This window comes from Nilaparvata lugens, chromosome 12 (genome assembly GCF_014356525.2).
Source record: "Nilaparvata lugens isolate BPH chromosome 12, ASM1435652v1, whole genome shotgun sequence".
Classification (NCBI taxonomy): domain Eukaryota; kingdom Metazoa; phylum Arthropoda; class Insecta; order Hemiptera; family Delphacidae; genus Nilaparvata; species Nilaparvata lugens.
In genome coordinates, this window is record NC_052515.1 from 15,214,659 (window position 1) to 15,242,275 (window position 27,617).

Sequence of the window (27,617 nt, forward strand, 5' to 3'; positions counted from 1 at the left end):
TGCTCAAAACGTGTAAACCTGCACAAGAGTAGAGGTCTATGAGAAGTAACATTCAGCAGAAATTGACGTTTTGAGCCATCACAGTTCTCAAGTAATTCCCACTCATAGTATGTCCCATGTACTATATGGTAAATCAAAAAATCAATTATAACTCCTGAACCAGAGGTGCTCAAAACGTGTCAACCTGCACAAGAGTAGAGGTCTATGGGAGCTACTCTCAGCAGAAATTGACGTTCTGAGCCATCACAGTTCTCAAGTAATATCCACTCATAGTATGTACCATGTACTATATGGTAATCAAAAAATCAATTATAACTCCTAAACCAGAGGTGCTCAAAACGTGGAAACCTGCACAAGAGTAGAGGTCTATGAGAAGCTACTCTGAGCAGGAATTGACGTTTTGAGCCATCACAGTTCTCAAGTAATTCCACTCATAGTATGTACCATGCACTATATGGTAAATCAAAAAATCAATCATAACTCCTGAACTAGAGGTGCTCAAAACGTGTCAACCTGCACAAGAGTAGAGGTCTATGGGAGCTACTCTCAGCAGAAATTGACGTTTTGAGCCATCACAGTTCTCAAGTAATTCCCATTCATAGTATGTTTCATGTACTATATGGTAAATCAAAAAATCAATTATAATTTCTGAACTAGAGGTGCTCAAAACGTGAAACCTGCACAAGAGTAGAGGTCACTGATGTTTATTTATTTTGAATTTCCACCAGGAGATAGGAGTAAGCCCTTGAATTTATATTTCTTTCAATTTATTTGATTGGTTTCATAATATTAGAGGTTTATTGTATTTAAAAAAGAAGTAGAAGGTATTTTTGAAAAAGTTGTATTGTTTTCTTTTAATTTTGTATGAACAAAATATAGTTATCAGTTATCAACCGATTAATTCAAGTAATAAATGCCGATGAATAATAATTGATTCCTTCAATAATTGTAATTCTCATAAAAAATTGCTGATGTCCGGTATTACAAAAAACATTGAGAATTCGAAATCAGAACTTTCCCATCAATGGCCAAGTTTTACAAGCCGCGAAAATTGCTGAGTACAAATTGACTGAACTGAAATTGGCTAACCAGCAGAGAGTCGCTCCACTCGTTCAAAACGCGACTGTGCATAGAGCCTTACATGGTAAATTTTTTTTCATCCAGTTTTACTGTTGGTAGCACTGCTGTAGAAGCAGATGTTCATTGCTCCCCTCCCACTCCCTTCTGTGATGATTGCAGCAACTATGCCACTATTATGCAACTATTGCATTCAATAAGTTTCAGTCTCAGTCTGAGTTGAGCAGTGAAGCAGAGCATACATACGTCTTTCCTGTTCTGATAAAGCAATTTCTCAGCCTACCTTGTTCTCTAACGCACACTTGAGAGGCTCAACATTGAAAGCTCAACGGTGAGTGTGATTGGGCTATAGCCTATAGGCTACGACGATTATATTACATTGATTCAAAATGCCAAAACAGGGTACAGTTCCGGTCGATGAAATTCACCAATTACTGAATGACAATGAAACTATTTTTTCAATAGAAAAGTATCCCAATATCCCACCCAGAAACGATTCTCTTTGGACTGAATTGAGTTCCTTAATAACAAATGTATACAACGTTTCACCAAAAACAGTTCATCTGTGGTTCACGACTAACCGATATGGACTGCGAGATAGGTTCTGGCCACAGGACTACAACTATGACACTGATTCATCTGAGATCGGTGTCTCAACAAATTATTACGATGACAGTCTCTCTGATAATGACAGTGTTGAAATGAAAGATACAAAGGAATTTTCCATACTACTAAGCAAAGACGAATGGCTACAACTCTATCCAGAGTGGGTTTATCACAGAGAAGGCAAATCAAAACCCTGTCGAAGAAGATTAGTGCTGAAACGCAACACATGGACAAACATGATAAATAAAAAAATATTCAACAGTTTGCGCCTTCCTTGCTGCTTCAAATTCATTTGTAATCGTGTAAATTCAAGTGGAAATGTATTTGTCTACTTCAAAGCAAAGTGTACCTACTGTCATTCTATTTTGGAAGGTAAATTATATGATGAGCCAAAACGAGAATTTGATCATTTGGAAATAATGATGAAATACACAGGCTTCTACAAAAAGAAACATCCTATTCTAAAAAGAAAACTGACTGGATTCGATAGAAAGAAGGTTGCAAAATCACAATTCAGTGCAACAAAACTTCAAAAGGACATGGCGCATAAAGATATGGAATTGAATGATCCAGAAGCACCTCACATTCCCTCACTGAATACTCTAAGAGTGGCAAAATCCCAGTACAAGCGTTCAAAATACTTGGACGACGATCCAATTGTTGCCTTATGTAGAGGGAAATATGAATCTCCTTACAGAGGAGTTATTCAAGACGTATCCTATGATAGATTCCACTGTCATTACTTCAGTGCGCAACAAATTCGTATATATAATGATTATGTAACAGCAACAAAAGATAATGCTCAGATTAGCATAGATGCTACAGGAGGTGTAGTGAGAAGATTTGAAAGGGTCAATGGCGAGAAATCAAGGAGCATTCTACTTTACGACATCACAATCCACAGTAATAAAGAGAATAAAATATATTCTGTGTCAAATATGATTAGTGAGAAACATGACACAGTATCAATAACCTACTGGCTCTCATCTTGGTTGAAGTATGGTGCTGTAATTCCCCCTTGTGTGGTCTGTGACATGTCTTTGGCTATAATTGCTTCAAGTATAAAAGCGTTCACTCAATTCAATTCATTAAGTGACTACTTGAAGAATTGTGCTTTCATCTTAACCGATCAGGACCGATTCATCAAGCCACGCTGTTACATTAGAAATGATGTAGCACATGTCGTACAACTCATATCACGATGGAAAAGCCTCAAGACAGCCATAAAAAGAACAAAAGTATTTTATATAAGATGTATTTGCCTTCTTGTTAAGGAAAGTGACCTTGGTCATTTTAAAAAAGTCTTAAGAAAAATCATGACAGTTGCTTTTTATGAGACTGAAGGAAGCTTGCCTAATGGGCAACCAACAGAATCAGAGAAAGCAAAAATATATTTGCAGAAGAAAATTTCTTCATCAGATATTCCGTATGAGGAAGCAGAAACAGATTTCGGGATGTCTGATGACAACGAAGAAGTTGATTTCAAACTGCCTTCTCAAGAATCATCAAAAACATTCCGGGATTTTGTAATGGAAACTAAGAACAAAGTTATGGATAAGAAAAATGATGTGGGAGACAGGAATAATCAACAGTTTCTCCCAAATGTGGTGGAGGATTTGTTGAAAATATCAAACCTCATCCCACTTTGGACTGCATTGATGCAACCTCATTTTGGTTATGGAGGTTCAACTGCATCAAGCTCAGTAGTAGAAACCCAATTCTCCATAATAAAAAACAAAGTTTTTCAAGCTAACGAGATTCCTACAAGAGCTGACACATTTGTGTTTCGCCATATAAAATTCATTGATGGCTCATTGAAATTGAAGAGAGAGACCACAGAGTTGCGCCAAAGAAACGAATGTCACCAATCAATTGAAATGAATGAAGAAGAAAATTATTTGAATGAATGTGATGAAGAAGGTGAGATTATGAATCCTCAAACAGTGAGTGAAGAAATGACAACATATCATAATCTTGAAAAAATTGAAGATTATTCACCTGATAAAGCTAAGGTGAGTCAAGGTTTGTTTACACAGTCACGGGATGTAGTCAATGAATTTAAGAAAGAGCTAAACTGCGAGGAGAATTGGAGAGGGGTAAATGATATTCCTCTTGTGAGAAAACGCCCTCGTTCTTCCTACCTAGAGCCGTCTTCTGAATGGGGAATAATAGATCTTTCAGATCAAAGGAAAATTATTCCAATTGGCATTTTACGTAATGGAGATGATCCCAAGCTAAAACCTTGGATGTTGGATGGCAAGAAAGTAGTCGCATCAAATACCTGCATGTTCGATTCTTTGTGCCAAGTACTATGCAGCGCAGCTTGTGACAGTAGAAATTATAATGAATATCTCATGTCCAAACAGACTGACATGTCTGAAATTGTAAAATCCATTATAAAAATGGGAATATGTGCCCAAATTTATAAAAAAAGGGCTATTTTGTTGGCAAAATATTTTGAATTAACCCCTTTGGTGCAAGGTCTTTATCAAATAGATTCAGTCTCCACTGTCAGCAAAATGCTGGATGCTGTCATGACTGAGCTCCCTTCAGCAGTTTTCGCTTCCTCATGTGAAAATTGTGATTACAGCACAATAGAGGTGAAAAATCATTTTGACCTTTTTATTGAGCATGGTAATTTCATTGACATGCAGAACGATATTGAAATAATTTTAGAAGATACTCAAAGTGTGATCTGCTCAAATCATAACAAAAGAGAGAACTGTCAATGTCAAACAAACATCACACTAGGTCCAAACCTACTTATCGACCTGATAGGTCATATTCAGAAGGGTGACCTAGATGTGAATCTGTTTGATGTACCAAAAACATTGAACATCAAAAATAAAATTTATCATTTACGTGGCGTTATTGGCTACCAAGGTGGAACAAGTGTGAAATCCGTAGGACACTTTGTTTCATTTTGCAGGCGCCACAACAATCAGTGGCAAGTCTTTGATGACTTGAAAGATAAGTGTCAGCCATGCGGTGCCAACAGAAAAGTCACTTGTTCTGCATTGATATACACGATATAAATTCTGTCGATCATTATTATTATTATTATTATTATGTGTATTATCATTACTATTATTATTATTTATCATAAATAACCACCTACATTTAAAGGTAATATTTAAAGGTAATTATTTGTTATAATTTTCACGATAAGGTGAACCCTATCGATACTATTCACAGATTCTCTCCTGATAGGTTGTATCTGTTTCTATTCAACAGATATTATAATAATTTGAAATTGGAAGTGTTCAAATTTTAAATGTATATATAAACTCTACCTCTTATTGATTATCAATCTTCAATTATCTACAGTATTATGAAATAAGTTTTTTTTATAGATATTCATTTTATTCTATTTACTCTAAGCATTGTAGTTCCTGAAAAACTTCTTCTTTATTTACTTATTTCATTTTAATAACTACCTATTACTCATTTCATAGTTATTTCACTTATTGAACTCAATATCAGCTTTGTGGAATATAAAGCCTTGATGTATTTTTCTTGTTAAGAGTGCTAGTCATCCTCCACACAGCTTCAAACTGAAGAGGGACGCACTTTGGAAATGTATATAAAACTTATATCATAAAAATCTTTGAAAAATAATCTGTATTATCATGTTTGTACTCTTTGTAAATAGTAGTGGAATACTTGAATTACTATTATTATCATTATAATATTATTATTACAGCAATTATAATTATGATGATTAGGGATTATTATTATTATAATCATTATCCTAATCTATCATTGACAATGATATGATTGACTATCGTATCATTGACAATATTCGACTGACAATGAACCACTATTGATATCTACTAGAAATTTTCAAATATCGTAACAGTAAGAAATATAACAATATACATACTTTGTAAATGAATTTGGATTGTAAATATTGTAAATATTGTAAATATTGTAAATAATGTAAATTTTGTAAATATGGGGACAGTGTGAAGGTACCTCCTCGAGTGACATTATTAGAATATAATGTACGGTGTCCCTGGAAACAATGCCAAAAAGAGGAAGTTGGCATTGGCAAAACCTTCACAAGCCGAGTCAATATGGTATACCAGTAAATACATTTCCAGAATTTCAATGTAGAGGAAGAGAAAACATTTGAATTTTCTACAAGATACATACAATGTATGAATAGCAGTTGGGAAAAACTTGTGAAGTATCTGATTCAAAACTTCATTTTCCCCACTGGACAGATTTTAATGGTAATCCATATAAAAGAACATATGTTACATTTTTGGAAGATCATGGTTTATAGAAATGATATTTTTCTATTTTCCTCTTTCAAAATGAAGGGAAAAGTTAGACAAACTAAGAAAAAGAGGAAGCAGGAGGCATAATAATTTGCTGAATCCAACTATTAATAGTAACTTCTCCTGGAATATACCCATATGCATGTATTCACGTTCTGAGTCCCACTGGTTTCGAAGTGTGAATGATTTTCCTGTTCCCATATCCTATTATTTTAAAAGAGCTCTAGTTATTAATTTTTATATCTGGTAATTTATGTTCGACAGATCTCGAAAGCGGCTCTAACGATTTCTACGAAATTTGGAAAAAAATAGGTTTAGGACACCACACATGAAATCCAACAAGTGATTAAAAATCAACAAACAAACGGCAGTGATTCTGAAGATTTGGAGATAATAGAGGCAGAAATAATAAATGCTATAAAAAGCCAAAAGAAAGGAAAAGCACCTGGCGAGGACGGAATAACAAGCGAATCATTGATAATAGGAATAGAAAAACTCCTGCAACCCCTTAAATTGTTATTCAACAAAATCCTGCGCGAAAAATCAATACCTTCAGCATGGAGAAAAAATAAAGTAATTATATTGTTCGAAAAAGGATCAAGACTGGATATAGAAAACTATAGACCAATCACTCTCCCCTCAGTAATTTATAAGCTATTCGCTTCAATAATAAAGAACAGATTGTTGAATAAAATATCTAGTTCAGGAGTTATAATTGGTTTTTTGATTTACCATATAGTACGTGGTACATACTATGAGTGGGAATTACTTGAGAACTGTGATGGCTCAAAACGTCAAATTCTGCCAAGAGTAGCTCCTCATAGACCTCTACTCTTGTGCAGGTTTCCACGTTTTGAGCACCTCTGGTTTAGGAGTTATAATTGATTTTTTGATTTACCATATAGTACAGGTGACATACTATGAGTGGGAATTACTTGAGAACTGTGATGGCTCGAAACGTCAATTTCTGCTGAGAGTAGCTTCTCATAGACCTCTACTCTTGTGCAGGTTTACACGTTTTGAGCACCTCTGGTTCAGGAGTTTTAATTGATTTTTTGATTTACCATATAGTACATGTACATACTATGAGTGGGAATTATTTGAGAACTGTGATGGCTCAAAACGTCATTTCTGCTGAGAGTAGCTTCTCATGGACCTCTACTCTTGTGCAGGTTTACACGTTTTGAGCACCTCTGGTTAGTAGCTTCTCATAGACCTCTACTCTTGTGCAGGTTTCCACGTTTTGAGCACCTCTGGTTTAGGAGTTATAATTGATTTTTTGATTTACCATGTAGTGCATGGTACATACTATGAGTGGGAATTACTTGAGAACTGTGATGGCTCAAAATGTCAATTTCTGCTGAATGTCACTTCTCATAGACCTCTACTCTTGTGCAGGTTTCCACGTTTTGAGCACCTCTGGTTTAGGAGTTATGATTGATTTTTTGATTAACCATATAGTACATGGTACATACTATGAGTGGGAATTACTTGAGACTGTGATGGCTCAAAACGTCAATTTCTGCTGAGAGTAGCTTCTCATAGACCTCTACTCTTGTGCAGGTTTCCACGTTTTGAGCACCTCTGGTTTAGGAGTTATAATTGATTTTTTGATTTACCATGTAGTGCATGGTACATAATATGAGTGGGAATTATTTGAGAACTGTGATGGCTCAAAACGTCAATTTCTGCTGAGAGTAGCTTCTCATAGACCTCTACTCTTGTGCAGGTTTACACGTTTTGAGCACCTCTGGTTTAGGAGTTATAATTGATTTTTTGATTTACCATATAGTACATGATACATACTATGAGTGGGAATTACTTGAGAACTGTGATGGCTCAAAACGTCAATTTCTGCTGAGAGTAGCTTCTCATAGACCTCTACTCTTGTGCAGGTTTCCACGTTTTGAGCACCTCTGGTTCAGGAGTTTTAATTGATTTTTTGATTACCATATAGTACATGGTACATACTATGAGTGGGAATTACTTGAGAACTGTGATGGCTCAAAACGTCAATTTCTGCTGAGAGTAGCTTCTCATAGACCTCTACTTTTGTGCAGGTTGACACGTTTTGAGCACCTCTGGTTTAGGAGTTATGATTGATTTTTTGATTTTCCATATAGTACAGGAGACATACTATGAGTGGGAATTACTTGAGAACTGTGATGGCTCAAAACGTCAATTTCTGCTGAGAGTAGCTTCTCATGGACCTCTACTCTTGTGCAGGTTTCCACGTTTTGAGCACCTCTAGTTCAGGAGTTATAATTGGTTTTTTGATTTACCATATAGTACATGGTACATACTATGAGTGGGAATTACTTGAGAACTGTGATGGCTCAAAACGTCAATTTCTGCTGAAAGTAGCTTCTCATAGACCTCTACTCTTGTGCAGGTTTACACGTTTTGAGCACCTCTGGTTTAGGAGTTATAATTGATTTTTTGATTTACCATATAGTGCATGGTACATACTATGAGTGGGAATTATTTGAGAACTGTGATGGCTCAAAACGTCAATTTCTGCTGAGAGTAGCTTCTCATGGACCTCTACTCTTGTGCAGGTTTCCACGTTTTGAGCACCTCTGGTTTAGGAGTTATAATTGATTTTCTGATTTACCATATAGTGCATGGTACATAATATGAGTGGGAATTATTTGAGAACTGTGATGGCTCAAAACGTCAATTTCTGCTGAGAGTAGCTTCTCATGGACCTCTACTCTTGTGCAGGTTTCCACGTTTTGAGCACCTCTAGTTCAGGAGTTATGATTGATTTTTTGATTTTCCATATAGTACAGGAGACATACTATGAGTGGGAATTACTTGAGAACTGTGATGGCTCAAAACGTCAATTTCTGCTGAGAGTAGCTCCTCATAGACCTCTACTCTTGTGCAGGTTTCCACGTTTTGAGCAACTCTAGTTCAGGAGTTATAATTGATTTTTTGATTTTCCATATAGTACAGGAGACATACTATGAATGGGAATTACTTGAGAACTGTGATGGCTCAAAACGTCAATTTCTGCTGAGAGTAGCTTCTCATAGACCTCTACTCTTGTGCAGGTTTACACGTTTTGAGCACCTCTAGTTCAGGAGTTATAATTGATTTTTTGATTTTCCATATAGTACAGGAGACATACTATGAGTGGGAATTACTTGAGAACTGTGATGGCTCAAAACGTCAATTTCTGCTGAGAGTAGCTTCTCATGGACCTCTACTCTTGTGCAGGTTTACACGTTTTGAGCACCTCTGGTTTAGGAGTTATAATTGATTTTTTGATTTACCATATAGTACATGATACATACTATGAGTGGGAATTATTGAGAACTGTGATGGCTCAAAACGTCAATTTCTGCTGAATGTTACTTTCCATAGACCTCTACTCTTGTGCAGGTTTACACGTTTTGAGCACCTCTGGTTCAGGAGTTATAATTGATTTTTTGATTTTCCATATAGTACAGGAGACATACTATGAATGGGATTTACTTGAGAACTGTGATGGCTCAAAACGTCAATTTCTGCTGAGAGTAGCTTCTCGTAGACCTCTACTTTTGTGCAGGTTTACACGTTTTGAGCACCTCTGGTTTAGGAGTTATGATTGATTTTTTGATTTTCCATATAGTACAGGAGACATACTATGAGTGGGAATTACTTGAGAACTGTGATGGCTCAAAACGTCAATTCTGCTGAGAGTAGCTTCTCATATACCTCTACTCTTGTGCAGGTTTCCACGTTTTGAGCACCTCTGGTTCAGGAGTTTTAATTGATTTTTTGATTTACCATATAGTACATGGTACATACTATGAGTGGGAATTACTTGAGAACTGTGATGGCTCAAAACGTCAATTTCTGCTGAATGTTACTTCTCATAGACCTCTACTCTTGTGCAGGTTTCCACGTTTTGAGCACCTCTGGTTTAGGAGTTATGATTGATTTTTTGATTTACCATATAGTACATGGTACATACTATGAGTGGGAATTACTTGAGAACTGTGATGGCTCAAAACGTCAATTTCTGCTGAGAGTAGCTTCTCATAGACCTTCACTCTTGTGCAGGTTTCCACGTTTTGAGCACCTCTGGTTCAGGAGTTTTAATTGATTTTTTGATTTACCATATAGTACATGGTACATACTATGAGTGGGAATTACTTGAGAACTGTGATGGCTCAAAACGTCAATTTCTGCTGAATGTTACTTCTCATAGACCTCTACTCTTGTGCAGGTTTCCACGTTTTGAGCACCTCTGGTTTAGGAGTTATGATTGATTTTTTGATTTACCATATAGTACATGGTACATACTATGAGTGGGAATTACTTGAGAACTGTGATGGCTCAAAACGTCAATTTCTGCTGAGAGTAGCTTCTCATAGACCTTCACACTTGTGCAGGTTTCCACGTTTTGAGCACCTCTGGTTCAGGAGTTATAATTGTTTTTTGATTTACCATATAGTACATGGTACATACTATGAGTGGGAATTACTTGAGAACTGTGATGGCTCAAAACGTCAATTTCTGCTGAATGTTACTTCTCATAGACCTCTACTCTTGTGCAGGTTTCCACGTTTTGAGCACCTCTAGTTCAGGAGTTATAAATGGTTTTTTGATTTACCATATAGTACATGGTACATACTATGAGTGGGAATTACTTGAGAACTGTGATGGCTCAAAACGTCAATTCCTGCTCAGAGTAGCTTCTCATGTACCTCTACTCTTGTGCAGGTTTACACGTTTTGAGCACCTCTGGTTTATGAGTTTTAATTGATTTTTTGATTTACCATATAGTACATGGTACATACTATGAGTGGGAATTACTTGAGAACTGTGATGGCTCAAAACGTCAATTTCTGCTGAGAGTAGCTTCTCATAGACCTTTACACTTGTGCAGGTTTCCACGTTTTGAGCAACTCTAGTTCAGGAGTTATAAATGATTTTTTGATTTACTATATATTTAGCATTAAGTTAGCTCTCCAATTTTCGAGACGTCATATCTCAAAAACTCTGGGTGCTCAAAACGAAATGAAAGTTGCTCAAATCAGCTCAAAACGAGCTCAAAACGATGGTGTGTTTACTTTTTCGATTTCAAAAAGTGGAGAGCTGGCATTAAGTTGGCTCTCCAATTTTTGAGTCGTCATATCTCGAAAACGGTGGGTGCTCAAAACAAAATAAAAGTTGCTCAAATCAGCTCAAAACGAGCTCAAAACGATGGCGTGTTCACTTTTTCGATTTTAAAAAGTGGAGAGCTGGCATTAAGTTGGCTCTCCAATTTTTGAGATGTCATATCTCGAAAACGGTGGGTGCTCAAAACGAAATAAAAGTTGCTCAAATCAGCTCAAAACGAGCTCAAAACGATGGCGTGTTCACTTCTTTGATTCCGAAAAGTGGAGAGCTGGCATTAAGTTGGCTCTCCACTTTTTGAGACGTCATATCTCAAAAACGGTGGGTGCTCAAAACGAAATAAAAGTTGCTCAAATCAGCTCAAAACGAGCTCAAAACGATGGCATGTTTGTTTTTTCGATTTCGAAAAGTGGAGAGCTGCTCTCCAATTTTTGAAACGTCATATCTCGAAAACGGTGGGTGCTCAAAACGAAATAAAAGTTGCTCAAATCAGCTCAAAACGAGCTCAAAACGATGGCGTGTTTAGTTTTTCGATTTCGAAAAGTGGAGAGCTGGCATTAAGTTGGCTCTCCAATTTTTGAGACGTCATATCTCAAAAACGGTGGGTGCTCAAAACGAAATAAAAGTTGCTCAAATCAGCTCAAAACGAGCTCAAAACGATGGCTTTGAGAGATTTCAAAAATATTTTAGTGGAGAGCCAACTTAATGTTGGTTCTCTGACTGCATTCGACGTAAGTTACTCTCGCACACTCTCTCTCACAACCTTCATGACTTGTAGTACGGTAGTAGTAAGTGTTTGCTTGGAAAACCAGTCAACGACGCTAGATTGCGCTGGGCCCGCGCTTTTCTTCGTTTCGACTGACTCCGAATGCTGTGGATTCTCCCCACACCCTTTCAATTGGCGCGCTCACCTATTCAAAATTTTGGTAGTTTTTTTCTCATTGGCGTCCAACTTTCCTTTAACGGGGGGAGAATCTGTACCAAAATTTTGAGTTATTAAATGGAATTTATTCTATCTTAAGTTAGTAGTTTTCAGTTCCCATGAAGATAGTAAATTTATTCTTGTTCATTGGCAACTTAGCCAGCATTTCTAAAATCGTTATAATTATGACCAGAATCTTATTAAAGTCCTTGGTTCCCACGATCCCACTTGGAATTATCTGTTCTCACGACGATCTAGACGCCAGAAGTATGCTGATTCAATCCCATAATTCTAAACTTGCAAAAGGGAAATAACTTTTCTCTCCTAGTTTCCTTCTTGCTTGAACGTATCACCTTCCTTATTTACTGAGGAGAAAGAGAGTGGGCGAAGAGAAATTCACAGGCGATCGGGTAAATATTTTAAATGATGATGGCAAAACTGATCAGTCTGGAAGCCTCTGAAAACTAGGAGAGCAATCATTCTAATCCCAGCTGTCATAGTGTTGACTGTTTCTTGAGATTTTCTTACAATTTCCAGTAATATGTTTTCGTTTGGGGGTACATTCTCATTCTCTCCAGGAGAATTTAATAATTGATTGTTCAAGTAAATCGGACATTTAATGTAAGAATAATATTTAGAAGTAAAGTCCGTCTTATAGCTATGGGATAGTTGAGATAATTGACGATTGATTCCCTCTATACTACGCATCTTCAATACCCATTTTGGGTGAGTATTTTCATTATTGTCATTGAATATGATTTATAAGTGTTCGATTTATGTATGTTAATAATATTATTTATTTCCTCATAGGAAGCGGTGAATTGTATTGATTTGATGATCTACCTAGATCATCAATTGAATACAATCCTATTAGATATTGGTAATTATTATGTTTCTAATTCTGTTGTAAATTTGTCATCAGGTTTCTGTATCGGGCTGAGAATTTCCATTGTAAAAGGGCCGGCGACTTCTTCCAACCATGGATGGAATCGTACGTCATTGAACGCTGATGAGGAGAGAACAAGACTAACTCCCTTTTGGATCTGTCGCCGCGACGCCTGAACATTCCTGGAGGACGACTAATCATCTTCACCCTTCATCCATCTCCGCCAGGGACTCCGGACATCGCGACGACAACTACAAGATGAGTACTTGATCTTTCCCCACCAGAATACAATGTGTCCCTTAAATTTTGGTCTCTTAAAGACGTAAATTTGGTCTCTTAAAGACAAAGATAATCTTTAATTGAAGAAAGTATTTATTGTAAAGTGTTGTTTGAGTTTAAATATTTAATATAGAGGCAATCAATCGTCAAATGATTTTTATTTCGAATTCCTCACCACTAGAATGGTACTAGAAATTTCACTAACCCCTCCACCATCGGGGTCTAGCATGATTTCCAAACTTAATTATAGTTGTCTGAGAATTTAGGTTCTCAAAAGACACTATAAAACGAATTTTCCTCATCAGTCTCTTCACCTACTTTTTGTCACTCCATTTCGTGAGTTATTTTTTCCCTTCTCACTGATAATTATCACCTTCTCTCCCTCTCCCCTGTTCATGATATTCAATAGATTATTATAATCGTTCTCCAGTCTGTTACTTCATACTACTCTTTTAATAGATTCATTCAATCGTTCTTTATTCTGTTTCTTCATATTACTCTCTCTATATTCACGTAAAATTCAGTTACTCGTATTTCTATGGTCCCCATCCTTGCATCCCAAACGCTTTTCACTAGATGTCTTCACAATCTTCAAGTATCCACTTCTCCTCTTCACCTTTTATTTCTCTTTTTCTCTTGGAATCCTCACACATGATACCAAACCCTCCTACCCCAAGCCTCTTTTCATCCCTTACCCTCCTAGACCAAATCTTGATCCCTTCCCCTTCTACCCTGAAATCCGTGGCCCATCAGTCTGCAGCGGTAGGTTAATTAATAGATGTCAGTACGACTTAGCCTTCGAATGCAATATTGCTATGCATGCACAAACCGATTTCACAGTGTAATGCCCGCCTAGGTTATCTGATAGTCAATGTAGACCCGCCCTATCGCATCAATCACAGATCACAGTTTGCGAGGATTCGGCAATGTGACGTATGAGTGATGGACGACTTGGGCCGTATTCATGGAGGATTCTTGAGAATGTCCTCAGCCAAGTACGCTTTGCACAAGTTTGCTAAGATTAGGTTATGTGACGGATCAGTGATGGACGACCAGTGATATATAATTTTGGAACCATATGAAAACGGATTCGTGAAAATGTCTCGATATGTCTATATATCGCTTTATAGACAAACACGCTTTGAGAACCAATAATTAGAATAATAGGCTAGTTGATATCATGGAGTAGTAACTGAATGAATATCAGAGACTTTGAGCCCCGATTATAAAGACTTGGATACTTGAGATCAAGCACTTTCAAATTTAAAATTTAGATAATTCAAACAGCGACAAGAATTTATTCCATAGGTGATAAAGAATTTGAGCCGCAATTCTAAACACTTGTTTGAAAAGTTAATATGCCAAGATGCTTGAAAACCGCTCATAACGCCGGAGAGAGTATACTATTTTCGTAGCTCCATAAAATCTCCTTAATATACACAACCTTTTCTACTGGATAATACCCACAAATTTCATTGTGTTTAGGTGATGAGATGAGGTATTATGATGATCATGGATCAGTACACTTGGTGGGACTCGAAACGATCACCACTTGGTCCATTAAATGTTTATAGTAAGGTACGTCTTATCTAACTGGGCCACCACAGATGGGAATCTTACTAGTTCATATGCTCATTTTTCATGAGAGCTTGAATTCTTATAATTAAGGTTAATACTTTGAGATAGTAAATTGAGCAATGTCATAATATTGTTTGCAAAGTGTGTGGAAGACTCATCAGTACATTATTAAAGGATATCCAGGACCTCATGAAACAGGAATCTGTATAAGACCTTCTCTATCATATCGAATGATTTGAATTTTTACTAACAGGAACCTTCTCTTTCTATCATGATAAATTTCATGTTCTCTTTTACTAAGAGTGGATATCAGGATGTAAAATATTTCTCACTATAAGAAGTAGCCAATAATGAAGCTACACTTCTATTCACGACATCTTACGTGAAAAATTGAAAATATGGATTCATAAACATCAAGGAATTTTGATACCTAGTTCAACTTTAAAAAGGTTCTTTGAACCTGCTATTGATGGATCACAACATGTTACTACTGCATGATAGTTGATGTATAGGTCCTTTTCACTGACACAGCACTGCTATACTCCCTTTTCGTCCAATTTTTACTCCATGTTGCTCACTTTTCCATGTCACTTCTCAAAGAACATAACCATACATTCTAGCACTGACGACGATCATTTAAAAGCTCTGATCCGTGCTGTTTCCAAAGGGCACAAGGGGACCTCTGCCATTTCGTTTAATTAGCGTACGTCAGCGAGAAAAAATTATTCTCTTTGAAAGAGATGATACACTCGACTGGTGCTTAATTCTCGGGAAAACTGCCGGACACTTGCGCTTTTCCAGTGTGGAAAAGCTGGAAAATCCAGTCTCTGGAGAGAGTCATCCAATATCTGTTGCAGCTGTCGATTTATATCTGTCAGCGCAGATGTGCTCTGTCTGCAAGTAATTTGGCTCACTTATTTTCATAACTCTTGCTTGTTATTAGTGAAGATTGTGATGGATATTTTCCACTTGAGTGTTCACTATCCAGCAAAAACTACTGTATTATCAATTATATCTGTTCATAAATGACAAACAAGACCACAGCTGAGACTAACTTCTATGAGCTATGCACAATAATCAGATAACAATGTGTGCTCCACTTTTATATTATCTTTTTGATACTCTCCAAGCCATATTTGACTTCACATCAGAGTAATCTTCATAAAACTTCGTATTTTCACAAAAAAAAAAAAGAAAATTGATCATCTCCTCATGTATTGAAAGCATATTATAAGTATCAGTGAAATGAAGTTTTCTCAAATTATCCTCTGTATTATATGATGTCGATGTTTTGAGTTGATATTGAATTCATCACTCGAAAAATGCAGATCAATAGAGTGTTGTGAGTTGTGACAGTTTGAAACACAAAGCAAAAGCAACGAATTAATGGATTGTCAATATTGCAAGGTCAGCAAATTCGAATGTGAGGTGCCTGCAGAAACTTCAAACTTCATTTGCATCTAAATTGCTACAATGCAATTGTCACGGTCGTATCCAAATATTCCATTTCTATTTGAAAGGCTTTGTTTGTGACAGTGGCGAGATGATGAGTCGGTCCTGTCCGTCCCTCAGGTAATTTCGGCATCTCTCCGTTCGTGAAGATGGAAATTGTTCTGTTACCTTTGAAGCGGATTTAGCCGTCGTGGAATGTTCGGTGTGAGGAGGAAAATGGGTGAGAGTGTGAGAGAAAGGAGAGTGATTGAGTTTAATGGAGATGTGATCAATGAAGAGTGATACAGATAGATAGATGTCTTTATTTTTGCTTTATAATTAACCCTGACCTTTGTCTTGAACCTATGATGATATAGGGGCAACTCTTCAGTTCATGAATTGCATACATTAGAATTGAACTGTGAGTCATGACTCATGAATTTAACTATAACATACCTGTAAAGGTGCGTACAGATTTACGCCACGAAACACGAGCAATTAACTTTTAATCAGCTGATGCCAAGCTTTTTATATCTGTATCTTACCGTTTCTGTACAAATACGGATATAATCAGCTGATGAAAAGTGAAATTCGCGTGTTCGTGCGCGTAAATCTGTACGCACCTTAACTCGAACAAAATAATTGATATCAATGGAATGGCATCAACTTTCATCTTGAAATCTTATTGGAAATTTGTTAGGATAAGTGGCAGAAATGGAGAAAAAGGTTGAAGGAAGATGTGAGGAGGAAAATAGGAGTACGAGAAGAAGTAGAAGAAGGAGAAAAATAAGAAAGAGAAGAAGAAAAAGATAGTTAGATAAGGGTCAAATAAGTTAAAATGTGGGGGTAAATGAGTTGGAAAAACAGTAAAGAAAACAACCGAGGAGAACAATAAATGTGGAAATGCAAAAAAGGTTGCTGGATAAAAAAATGATGAGAAAAGATATTATAATGAGTATGAGTTTCTTAAGAAGATAACTTAGAAATACAAAGATTCTGAAGTTTATTGGAAGGAGCAAGGAGAAGAAAGCAATACATAGAACAAAGTGAGTTAGAGGAAGTTAAATGAATGGGGTAAGCCAGAGTTGATCAGATTAGCAATTTGAGGGATTAGCTTCATTCGTCCATGAACGAGAGATTGCCGCAAAGTTTGGCAACCCCGCATTGTGCACAACTGAATATTATGTCAGTCACGTGACAAAGCCGGAAATAATTTGAAATACCCTTTCGGCAGGGAAGGGTTTGAGTGGGTTGTGGGTTCATTCAACAAGTTGGCTTGAGATTGATTGAATGTGTCGGGTGAAGGTACACTGAACATCTGAATGAAAATAATGTTAATGTTTTTGAAGTTTCTCAAATGGAAGAAATGTTTATGTTCAGCTTTGTGGCTTCTTCTTTGAGTAGTCTGAGTGAGAATACGAGTATGAGTTGTTGAATAAAAGTATATAGAACAAATATGATAGACAAATAAAATCATTCGTAGAGGCGCATAGAATGAATGAGATGAAAACAAAAAAGTGAAAAACAATTAATTGTTTTTACATTAATGGACATATTTTCAATATTGTCATGATATGTTTTCTTATTTTGTTGAATAATGTGGAAAACATTATTTTGATTATTATTCATTATATTCAATCGAATCAGGATGTCTGTGAAACAGAAAGTGCTGGAGGTATTTGGGATGTTCAGTTAACTTAAATAATGTTCATTCTCAACACTCAACATGTTTAAAATAATCTCAACGTTTTGTATCCATTATTCGGGCGATTTACATGTTAAACTGGTGAATAATTTGATTTCTACCATGAGATCTCACGTGACCAATCATCAGAGATGCTGGGAAAACACTCATTTCGAGGAATGAATGTTAATGGGATGTTATGATGGGATTTAGATGAACTCTGTTTATTTATATTTCAATATTGAAAGGGGTTAAATCACAGAACATATCGCAAATCGGAACAGAATTTATGGTTTGAGTAAGATATGAAGCACGTGGGTAGTATTATTACCCACGCAAAAGCTTATGTGGGCATCATTCTCAGTATTATTATAAATCAAAGACGATTCTTGAGATCGAACACAGTCAAACATGTTCTTGTTGCCGAACAATCGATATCAGGAACCAATCAGATCGATTTCACATATTTATCTTCAGTTCTAGTAGCTCTTTTAGCCCGGTTGCACAAAAGCCAGTTAAATTTTAAACTTGATTACATGTAACGAGAACCAATCAGAGAAGGCTTTTTCTGATTGGTTCCGGTGGCTTTTAAACACGATTAGTATTCAACAGGGTTTTGTCCAACCAGGCATTAGCTTCTAACTCTACTTCAATAAAACACCACCATTTTATTCAAACTGGTTAACTAAACTGCTAGGTAACTAAGCCTAAGTTCGCTGAGATTGTTCTCGAGACTCGAATAAGGGTAAAGTTGAGACATCTGTTTTCATCAGTAAGGAATAACTCTGATCATGTATATCTGATGGTTTTCTCGTACAACACAGGTTTTTTTTTCAAACTTATCTTGAGTAAAAGATCTCTTTGGAGCTTGACAAGATTTCCATCTAATAAAAGAGTGAGCATGAAGTGCAAGTTTAGTTCTGAATACATGAATAATTTGAATAATGGAGAATAAGTAAAACAAGGAAGGTTATGAACTATGAACTATGATGATAGGGGGATGAGCTCAGTGCACTTTTACTTTGAGTTAAATTGAATGTCAGCCGCGGACTTCATCCAACTGCAATCCCAATTTTAATCCGACGCCCGCACGCGCAAGAGCTGAGAAGTTTTCTGGGAGAAGTAGGGGAAAGAAGAGGAGGAAGTAGGGGAAGAAGAGGAGGAAGTGCAGATGAAATAGTAGGCAGCAGATTAGAAGACAAAGAGCACAAAGAAGAGAGACAGAATAAAGTGGTACTTTGCAACCGGATAAAAGTTTTCACCGCCAAATTTATGAGACCTCTCTTCTTTACTCGCTTCGACCTTGTCTGCGCTTCTTTTATTTCCCCGCTTCCTATTTATTTTTTGCTTTCCCCCTCTCCTTCACTTTCAACCCCCTCCTTCCACCCCTTTCTCCTGTGAGACAGCCCCAAAATAAATAAAGGCCGCCTTCTGCCTCTGGCTATTGTACTCTACTTACCACACCATCACAACATGGACTAATCTTCTAGTTATTTATTTTCGTCTTCCTATTCTTAATTTCCTCCTTCTTCTTTATCTTCTTCATTGGGATTCTACATTTCCAATTCCTTGTTCAATTCCGAGACCTCCGTTCTCTAATCCTCCTCGTCCTTTCCACCTCCTACACCTATTTTCCCTTCCCATCAACCACTTCCTTCATACCCCTTCATACTTCTTCCCACTTCTGTATAATTACGCTTATTTTATTACTGAACTCAACTTTTTCCATTTGTTCAATTTGTGATTTTCAAGTGACCGGTTTTCAACCGGTTTAAAAGGTGATGATCACCAAGAGATTTTTGTTTGGTCGCAGCGAGACTCTGAAAATTGAATGATCTTAAATCACTGATAGTCCAGTCAAGGAAAGATTATAGAAGGAAAAGTTGAGAAGACAATGTTTGACCCCGCAGTTCTGTTTAGGGTAGTTGGGAGGTAAACATATCAAAAGTCCTAGCCCCTACCCACTGTGAAATAACAGGTTTTTATCCAATGTTTTGCTCTTTCAGGGCTTATAACTCTCCAACAATAATGCATCATGAAAACTGCTGCTTATCGTAGGTTCGTTGAGCATTGAATTCTCTTTGAGAAGATGTATTATTTCACTATTCCAAGTTTTCCTTTCATTGTTAAAGCAACTTCGATGTGGGGGGGGTGAAATTTTCATTGCTGCAACAATTGATCGTTTGACCATGTCATTTGAAGGGGGGTGTCAGTGACACAATTTTTGATTTTGCAGCTTATTTCGGACTAGTTAGTAGGTGAACATAGCAAAAGTGCGCATCTTTATCCCCTCTGTTGAAGCTGAGTTAACACTTGTTGCAGCTATGAAAATTTCACCCCCTACATCGAAGCTGCTATAACAATGAGAGGAAAACTTGCAATAGTGAAATAATACATCATTTCAAAGAAAATTTAATGCTCAACGAACCTAAGATAAGCATCAGTTTCTATGATGCAATGTTGGAGAGTTATAAGCCCTGAAAGAGAAAAACATTGGATAAAAATCTGTTATTTTGACAATTACACACCTTCAAGAACGAATATCTCGTGAACTATTGGAAATAGCACCAAATTTCACTGAACAAAAAGTGTAGAGAATCTATCAAGCTTGATTGTAAATAGTTATTTCAGTCGGTTGAACGCATTGTTCTCTAGATATGAGCGTGGAAGCAAAATGCTGCAAAATGCAACTTTTAAACCACCCTCATCCCCTTAGCACATGAGTTAGGAATGGAGACTTTTGAAATCTTCTCCTCCTAACTGGTCTCAACAAAGCTGCAAAGTCAAAAATTTTGTTTAAAAGATTCCCTCCAAATTCCTTTGTCAATTGGTCTATTGTAGCAAAAATGGAGATTTCACACTCATCACTAAAGCTGCTGCAAAAGGTGTAGGGAAATTCGTAAAAGTGTGAAATTATACATCAAATTGAAGAGAATTTGACTCTCTATAAGCTCATAATATACATGGATTTTTCCCATCGATTTTTGAGTTATAAGCCATTAGGAGCAAAACATTGGATAAAAACCTGTTATTTTAACAATTACGCACTTTCAAGAGCGAATATCTCGGGAACTGTTGTGAATATCAATCACAATCTACTGAACAAGAAGTGTAGAGAATTTATCAAGCTTAATTTTTGAATAGTTAGTTATGTCGGTTGAACGCATTGTTCCAAAGATATGAGCGAGGAAGCAAAACGCTGAAAAATGAAACTTTTAAAAACCACCCTCATCCCCTTAGCACATGAGTTAGGAATGGGGAATTTCGATATGCTCTCCTCCTAACTAGTCTCAACAAAACTGCAAAGTCAAAAATTATGTTTAAAACATTCCCTCAAAATTCCTTTTTCAATTGGTCTATTGTTGCAAAAATGGAGATTTCACACTCAACACTAAAGCTGCTACAAAAAGTGTAGGGGAATTCGTTAAAGCGTGAAATTATACATAAAATTGAAGAAAATTTAATGCCTTATAAGCTCATAATCAGCATGTATTTTTCCCGTCGACTGTTCAAAAGTTATAAGAGCAAAAATAGAAAAAAGTAGGTGGTAAACGTGTTTTTTCCCAAAAATGTCACACCTTCAAGATCGGATATCTCGAAAACTAGTAGAGATATGAAAAACGTTTTGAAATGAATATTGTGGGAAATTATGTAAGCTCTAATTTGTTATATGACAGTCAAGTCCTTAGGATACATGCGAGAAACCAAAAAATTGTACCTTTAAACCACCCCCACCCCCTTAGCACAGGGGTAGGGACTTTTGATATGTTTACCTCCTAACTACCCTAAACAGAACTGCGGGGTCAAAAATTGCCTTCCCAACTTTTCCTTCTATAATCTTTCCTTGACTGGACTATCAGTGATTTAAGATCATTCAATTTCCAGAGTCTCGCCGCGACCAAACAAAAATCTCTTGGTGATCATCACCTTTTAAACCGGTTGAAAACCGGTCACTTGAAAATCACAAAAAATCACAAATTGAACAAATGGAGAAAGTTGAGTTCAGTAATAAAATAAGCGTAATTATACAGAAGTGGAAAGAAATATGAAGGGGTATGAAGGAACTTTTCCTTCTATACCCTTTTTTGAGCATTCATTGCCTGGACTATGATTCTTCTACGTAAATAAGTGTAACATACTCACATGTTTATAAAATATTAATATTAATTATTCATAATAATCATTATTAATTGGTTCATATAATATAATTGAACAATGAATATTGAACATATTTAATACTGAATGTATTAGTTGCATTACATATACTTATTTAAAAATAGTATACGTATATACTATTATACGTACAATTATAATGAAGTGCCTTCTCATTTATTCATCAGCACATCTGAGAATTGAATGGACCAAAAACAATGGAAAATATATTAAAATCTAAGGACTGGAGCAATAATGTTTAGAAATAATCTGAAAATGTTGAATATCACGTCTGAAATTGACGACTTTCAGAAAATTTCATTTCCCTTTTCTTCCGCAGATAGGTCGCCAATAATGGTTGGGAAACACTGGACTACTGTATTAGAGTCTGGAGGATCAGAATATGAGTTGTAGAGGATTGTAGATGATGAACTATAATAAACTGTCATCCCATCTCGCTCTTTCATATCATCGTCCTTTTGCATTATCTGCTTCCCCATTCCAATAATGCTCCTCCCTTTCAACTCACTATTAGTTCTCACTTATGATATTCCTTCCCTTTATCTTATTTTCTTCTTCTTTTTGTTTTTCTTTTATAATTATTTTCCTGCTCTTTCTATTCTCTCCTTGTTCTTCTCATACTATCTCTCTCTATTGAAATAATCTCTACTTCATTTCCTCTACTTCATTTCCTCCTCCTCTTCTTCTTCTTCTTCTTCTTCTTCTTCTTCTTCTTCTTCTTCTTCTACTTCTCCTTCTGAGCCCATTCCTGTTCGACTCAATCTTTTTCAATCCCTACATCAACGCTAAAAACCCTGTCCAATTACTGGCTACCCACACATTGTTTCATTCTCATTTCCATCTTCTTTTTCTTCCATCTTCTGCATCTCTTCCTCCTCCTTCTTCCTTCTCTCCCGTTCATTGCCGGATTAAGTTTGCAACTAAGCACCTTCTTCTAGTGCTTAGAAGCACTGAGGAAGTTTCTTGGTTACATCCAAATACCCTATCAGATGGATTCCGACTAAATCTTCTCTGCTCTTCCCTCGTCTCTTTGATTTTTCTTTCTTCTTCCTACTTTTGTTTTTGTTTCTAGTTCTCAACTCCTCTGTTCTCATATATCCAATTTTCTCTAATGTTTCATATGAGAATGCATTCATGTTCCATCTTCTCCCTCCGGTCATGTGTTGATGGAAAAGATATTAAGTCATATCCTTTCTTGAGAGTAGACAATTCTCAAATTATCAGTTGAAACTGCCGATTTATGTACTTATATTGAAATATTATAATATAGATAATAAAACTTCATTCAATTTTCTCCTATTGGATAATTTTGACAATGTATTTTCCATACATTGTAAAATTCGTTGAATAGATAGCTATATTGTCATTCAATGTTTATAAGAGTTTAACTAGCATATTTTGTAACTTACAAGTATGAAGTCATCTAATCTAATCTATACTATATAAGATATTGGAATTGGCTCTAACATGTATAGGATACGAAATACATGTTCGAGGAATCATCATGTCTGAACTACGAAACTTATTAACTGGAATCAGAGAACAATAACGCACTCTAGTCGAGAGTTAGAGGATGAACCGTTTTGGAACAATAGCCTAGTGTACATGTAATGCATGAAAGTTATTTCAATTTTTTACACCTTCACATAATTATTTACGTTGCAATCACGGATTGAGAATCCTTGATCCAACACATTTTTTCTTATAATTTGAATTAGAGAATTACTGCACGTTGAACCCTAAAGATAAATCTGATGTATAGACCTAATGAAACAAAAATTTAGTGAACAAATCAATATTTTCCTACCTTATTGTCTTTTTGCCATGAGCAGGTTCCTTTTTTGTTCAGAATTTTGCAATCCAGCTTAATGTCATCTCCTGGATTGACTTCCGAGTAGGATGGTTGTTTCTCGAACCTTTGAAGGCAGAACACTCCTGGGAAAAATAATAGAGGTTGATTATCCCACATAAATATCAGTAGCATTCTTCTGAGAGACTATGGATGGAAGTTATATGTTGAGAGTGAATCTCAATCATAATAATTGAAGCTATTTTACCTAGAAAGAGGAGAGGGATGTCATTATAAACTTCATATCGAAATCGTTTGTTGATTATACTTAAATGTTATAATGAAATATTGTATATATAATATTATGAATTTGGAGAGGGGCAACATGCTCTGAAAATGAATTTCAAACTCTCTAATTTATATTGTGGAATTTTATTTCTCATTCTATTTGATATCATATTAAATTATGGAATTCTTCAACTTTATAAGTTTTTCTGCGTATTTCGAATCTCATTACAGCTTGACTTTTCAGTGTCCCATTGTTATTCATGACATCCAAGTGACATCTGACGTGATTTTCATACAGTCATACTGGTAGAAATAATTAATATTTCTCTCTCTACAGAACATTTTCAGAATTTTGTGTGCTCATTTCAATGAATGAAGGATTTCATAGACAATGGAATATGGAAAATGACATTCGACATCATTTTGAGATATAAATATGACCTTCATTTTCTGGTTATACCTTTCTGTTGAAATTCTTCTCCCTTGATTCAGTCATTGTTAGCTGAAAAGAGTATTATCATATAATTTATATTTCTCTATGAATACTAAACTAGTGACCCCCTGGGATACAGAACTCGCTCAAGAACTGAGAACTCAGAACATTGTAATCTTTGAAGCCCGCAACTTTTAATAATACAGAGTTGATGAAAATTATGGAAACAGCCAGATATATCATTCTACAAGAATAATATAGACAGAAGGTTCCATTGGGGTCTCTTTCCTGTATAGGGCTACTTGTAATATATATGAATACACTAACATATGATCAAAATAAGAATCTTCCATTTGTATTTATTTATTTAATTCATATCACTTGATAACGGCATAAATGACCGAAACATGTCGTGATAAAATATTTTAAAAAAAGGGTACTGAGATTTTTATTTATTTTCTCTATATTTCCATTGGGGTTCCTATTTGAAATGAAAAAAAGAACGAAGGAGTGAGTCAATTTTCTTGTCCAACTAGCTTGACCTGTAAAAAGGTTTGAAGAATACGTTTTCTGAAGTTATTGTAGAACATACAAACAGACGGACAACGATTTTGGCCTTCAATAAGTCGAAAGAAGGAACTCGCTGGCGCTCGTTCAAAAATTTGAAGCTGATTGATCAATATTCTTTCTTAAGGTATTGTAGAACATGCAAACAGACAAACAACGATTTTGGCCTTCAATAAGTCAGAAAAAGAAACTCGCTAACGCTCGTTCTATAATAAATTTTGAATTCATATTCATATTCATATTGTTCACGCAGTCAAATGATACTCATTTTGAAAGCATTTCCTGACAGTTATGATTGGGATAATAATATAATAATCAAATGAATAATATAAAATAAATTTCATGAATAATAAAAAGCTTAAATTTATATATTGTCCTATCAAGAATACTGACTAGTTATTATTTTTATATTATTTTTCGATACCTACTTAAGTATTCTATTTCTGTAATAATAGCGATACTGAAAGTAAGAAGATACGGGGAATATTAATTTATGATTAATATTTGAAATTTCTCATGGAATGACGTAATTCAGTATTTCCCCTGTCTGGTAGTAATAATAGGGCTACTTCCACCAGTATCACAAACAACCATGCTTGTTTTAGGTTTGTATCTGTGATAGTATCCTTAAATAAAACAACTTTTGAAATCCTATGATTCCATATGAATCATATAATCCACTTGAACTATGATTCTCATAGAGAACAAGAACATATTTAGTATTCGCTGCAGCTGATCTTTGTTGAATGGCATAACTACTCACATTCCCATACCCCTCTACCTACTGAAGTGCATAAGTTACTATTATTGTCTCTTATTGTGCATGTTGTAGGAAACATGAGGGCATTGAGAAATCTATCTTTGTATGAAACGACTTGGTTGAACTCGTGGACCTTGCTGTGTTGAGAACATTGAGAAGACATTTGACAACTTCTATTTTTGGAATATTAACCTTTCATAGACGCCAAACATTGGCTACATGACTACACTCACTGAATTAAAGCTGCTCTGGAATACATGAATTTATTGTATTGTATTATAATAGGAAATGTATACAACAAACAGTGTTCAATATTATAATATAACAATAATAACCATATTTGGAACAGACAGCGGTTAAGTTATTTCAAAAATGTCTGTTTTCAATTATCTTCAATCTACTCGAGTATAATTATGATAGAGGACGAGAAAATGCGATTGAATCATTGACCTGAATATTCAAATCAATCACCGAATTTCCCTTTGGACCTGATTGAAATTAAAGTTAATATTTCCGCAGAGAAATCAAGCATTAATTGCGAGGCAATTGAAAACTTCGATTGCCAATGCTTTTAATGAACATATTGAATATGAGGCTAACCGGAATATGACCGAAATATTCTGAAAATATGACAGAATGTGCTTTTGACATGGCTGCAGTGGACTCGCAGGGGAATATTGTGATTGAATATTTATGAGTTTATTAAAAAGACTGGTGGCCCATCACATTAATTTTATTCAGTTAGATGGAAAGTTGCGAAAATGTAGGTAGGCTGACAATTATTTATTCAAGAATGTGCTCCCGCTGAAAGCACAGTGCGCATGCGTGATTTGTTAAGTACGTTTTAATAAGTTATTTGTTGAGAGAGAATCCTGGGAGGTAAACCAGAGTTGATGTGGAGAGGAAACGTGGATGACTGTATTTATGATGTGCTTGTTAATAAATGATGAGTTCTTCCAGTTTTGTTCTTCCAATATTGATTTATCACATATTTCAATGGAGAGAGTTAGAAAACTCAACTTGAAATTCTCCAATAAAGCTTTCCCAGTAAGCTTAGAGTGAATAGTATCGTCAAATTAACGCGATAATTTTTTCATTTTTATTCTTGAATGAAAAATAGTGTATCTATAGTGCATGAATATTAAGGGGAATGGGAATAGGTATGGTAAAATTGTCAACAGGGTAAAGATAAGCATGATTATTCAACGATATTGGATTAAATGTATTTTTATAATGATCGTAATTGATATGATCATGATATAATTGATACTTATTGTCTAGTTGAGAAGTTGATATTGTGGTAATTATTCATATTAAATGAAAATACTAAGAAATTGTCAAAAACCAAAGATTTATTGGTACTTCGAAAGACCGGGTTTGGTTGTTACACCATTGTCAATCTCTGATGAACTGCAAATTCTCTGATGAATTGCAAACTCTGATGAACTTTGGAGTTTATCAGAGATTGACAATGGAGTAACAACCGAAACCGGTATTTCTATAAGTATCAATAAATCTGTGGTTTTTGACAATTCCTTAGTATTTTAATTTAATAATTGATATGTATTGATAGAAAATCTTGTGCTTCATCTCAAAAAATGATTGTATTACAGGGGAGTAGTGAATTTTTCTGTATGTTTATTCGTATTCATTTTGAAATTGAAATCACAAACAACACCGACTCATTAATTCACATGAGAATCAATTGCTGCTCCTTTATATCGCAGTGAATCCCCAATCCCCACTCAACTG

At 35.6% G+C, this 27,617-nt stretch overlaps 1 protein-coding gene across 2 annotated transcripts in view; it reads right to left on the reverse strand.

The window, feature by feature from the left end:
- LOC111052891 (hemicentin-2) overlaps window positions 1-27,617 on the reverse strand; it is a 307,765-nt gene that overhangs the window by 175,856 nt on the left and 104,292 nt on the right. For both annotated transcript variants that reach the window (XM_039438920.1, XM_039438922.1), the window contains exon 3: window positions 23,836-23,963. In XM_039438920.1, the coding sequence (XP_039294854.1) occupies window positions 23,836-23,963 (128 nt within the window). The remainder of the gene's footprint in view (window positions 1-23,835; window positions 23,964-27,617) is intronic.